This window comes from Pteropus vampyrus, unplaced genomic scaffold, assembly GCF_000151845.1.
Source record: "Pteropus vampyrus isolate Shadow unplaced genomic scaffold, Pvam_2.0 Scaffold370, whole genome shotgun sequence".
Lineage (NCBI taxonomy): Eukaryota > Metazoa > Chordata > Mammalia > Chiroptera > Pteropodidae > Pteropus > Pteropus vampyrus.
The window spans coordinates 1,014,671-1,017,160 of record NW_011889151.1 but is presented as its reverse complement, the minus strand read 5'-3'; the positions used below and the strand labels follow the sequence as shown (position 1 = coordinate 1,017,160).

At 41.6% G+C, this 2,490-nt stretch overlaps 1 protein-coding gene and 1 non-coding gene across 5 annotated transcripts in view; both read left to right on the top strand.

The window, feature by feature from the left end:
• The window catches only part of TPT1 (tumor protein, translationally-controlled 1), a 5,012-nt gene that overhangs the window by 1,939 nt on the left and 583 nt on the right, over window positions 1–2,490 (top strand). Inside the window, exons 1-4 of one of the 4 annotated variants that reach the window (XM_023523005.1) lie at window positions 33–247; window positions 654–759; window positions 1,528–1,644; window positions 2,478–2,490. In XM_023523005.1, coding sequence (XP_023378773.1) covers window positions 57–247; window positions 654–759; window positions 1,528–1,644; window positions 2,478–2,480 — 417 coding nt within the window. In that variant the 5' untranslated portion in view covers window positions 33–56 and the 3' untranslated portion in view covers window positions 2,481–2,490. Of the gene's footprint in view, window positions 1–32; window positions 248–653; window positions 760–1,527; window positions 1,645–2,477 lie in introns of those variants that run through there. The other 3 variants (XM_011379707.2, XM_011379706.2, XM_011379705.2) reach the window with 3 other exon arrangements.
• On the top strand, window positions 2,276–2,401 carry LOC111731412. The gene has a single exon (XR_002777122.1). It is a non-coding gene; the product is annotated as a small nucleolar RNA SNORA31 (small nucleolar RNA).

Sequence of the window (2,490 nt, the reverse complement as noted above, 5' to 3'; positions counted from 1 at the left end):
TTTTATGTTAATATCGAGTACATCTTTTGCAACTAAACTACAACTTCTTATTGCAGATGGTCAGTAGGACAGAGGGTAACATTGATGACTCGCTCATCGGTGGAAATGCCTCCGCCGAAGGCCCTGATGGCGAAGGAACCGAAAGCACAGTAATCACTGGTGTTGATATTGTCATGAACCATCACTTGCAGGAAACCAGCTTCACAAAAGAAGCCTACAAGAAGTACATCAAAGATTACATGAAATCGTGAGTGATACTGGCACCTAGTTGATGTTTGGACTCCTATGGGGTTTAGAGATTGGCTCAGTTTGAGGTTCCTTAGCAGGCATACTTGTGGGAGACCATACTTTTTTTTTTTTTATTGATGAGCTCATAGGGGTGCTTGCTTTTCTATAAATAAACTAATGAGAGCATACTGGAGCAAGCAGTCTGGTTTTAGCTTTGTAGAATAGTGCTTTGGAAATAAGTATATGAATTTCAAAGTTGTGAACAGTCTCGATGTGTCCTGTGAAATAGTAATTTCGTGATTGTACTGTTACTTTGCTCAGTGACAGCTCTTTGCTGTTTGCAGTAGGGTTTTGTTTTTGCTTTTATTATTCATGGAAAAAATTTGCTGTGAACTCAATACTTTAACCTGTTAATATTGTTTTAGAATCAAAGGGAAACTTGAAGAACAGAGACCAGAAAGAGTAAAACCTTTTATGACAGGGGCTGCAGAACAAATCAAGCACATTCTTGCTAATTTCAAAAACTACCAGGTAAATAAATACCCTAAATATTTAAGTGAAAAGATTGCATAATTTTACCTGTGAGGGCATAAAAATTAGTTACTTGATGAGTCTCTAGTTAAATTGTGGTTATCTTCCTGGGCTTTTGAGCAGTTTGAACACTTCGTAGAGTCAGCTCCAGGAGCACAGGCTTATATACCTGTTCCCAGGTTCCCAGATCTCGTCTTGATTCCAGAATCTCATCCCTACCCAGATGACATTTGTTAGTTCTTCCTCTCACGACTTGCTTGTTAACCATCCTAAATTGTCTTCTGATTTTCTCTTAACAATTCCAATGTATCTTGTCGCCAGTGGACCTCTATCGAGGAACTTCAGGGACTTCCCTTACCTCCAAGACTCAAAAAAAACCTATCGCAATCTTGCTCTTTGTTTTTCTGGCGTTCACACACCCCCTGGCCGGAAGATAACTTCCCTCGTAAGATGTGCTCATTGGAAGCTTATGGTTTTTGCATGACTGAAAACGTTGTAAGGTTTGGAATTTCATATGTGGAACTGAGAGGAAGTTGTCAGGGAGCCTGAGCGTTTGTTTCTCTCTGTTATTCTGATTGGTGTTTATTAGTCCTTTAGTCAGGTGAACAGGTCTTTGATTAGTGAGCATTTTTTCTCACCCGTGTCAGAACTCTGCTGACATTCTCTTAAGTCACGGTGTTCTGGGTCACCCTGTTTTATTGTAGTTCGTTTGACATGGCGCATCTGGGTGTGATGGTCTAATTCAGAACATTTGTTGTTTTTCCTAAGTTCTTTATTGGTGAAAACATGAATCCAGATGGCATGGTCGCCCTGCTGGACTACCGCGAGGACGGCGTAACCCCGTACATGATTTTCTTTAAGGATGGCTTAGAAATGGAGAAATGTGTAAGTATGAGGGATGGCTCGAAATCAGTAAGGTAAAGATGGCGATGTCGGTGTGATTCTCATTTCTTGCCATTGGGGTGGTGAGAGGTTTCTCTAGCAATCCTTTTAAACGTGGGTCTCGGTCTTATTTCTCTGGGGGTCTAAACAGTCATGTTTCACACAAAGATTAAATGGTATAGAAAGGCTCAGAATATTTGTTACCTACATGTAGAAAACTTACTGAGAATATCAAAACTTTTTTACTTGGGTTTACCGATAATTGGCAGTCAATCATAGAAAGCCTTATGTTAACTGTTAACTAGCCTTTAGTAAACAGTTTAGAGTTGACTGCTGAACCGATGCGCAGATTGCTGCAGTAACATTGAGTGTCTGCTCTGCTGGAAGCAGCACAGAAGCGAAGCGTTTGTCATCCCAGCTTTCGCTTCAATTGGGAGCACGATAAACTTAAGGCTAAACAAGGTTAGTGGCGACAATGGACCAGTGTCGTAGGACAGTACAGATGATTCGCCATCGGAATTATTCAGAGAACTTTGAGGTTTTTTGGTTGGTAGAACAAAGTGTGTGTGTGGGACTTGGCTCAAAATAAGACTTTTCTGGAAAATGTGCTGCTTCAGGTTCGGTGAGAATGGTTCTGCATCCACTGATAGACCTTGAACAGTGATGTTGTTCTTTTGGTTTGCACTAGGATGCGACAGCAAAATCCCCGCGCTTTCTGTCTGTCTGTGTGGCGGCCCAGATTGAATAGGGGACTACATACACCTGCATCTGCAGCCCGGGCCGCTGAGTTGCCTTCACCCTGGAAAGGGGTTAATTCACTCTTCCTTGTTTTACAGTAACGAATTGGGC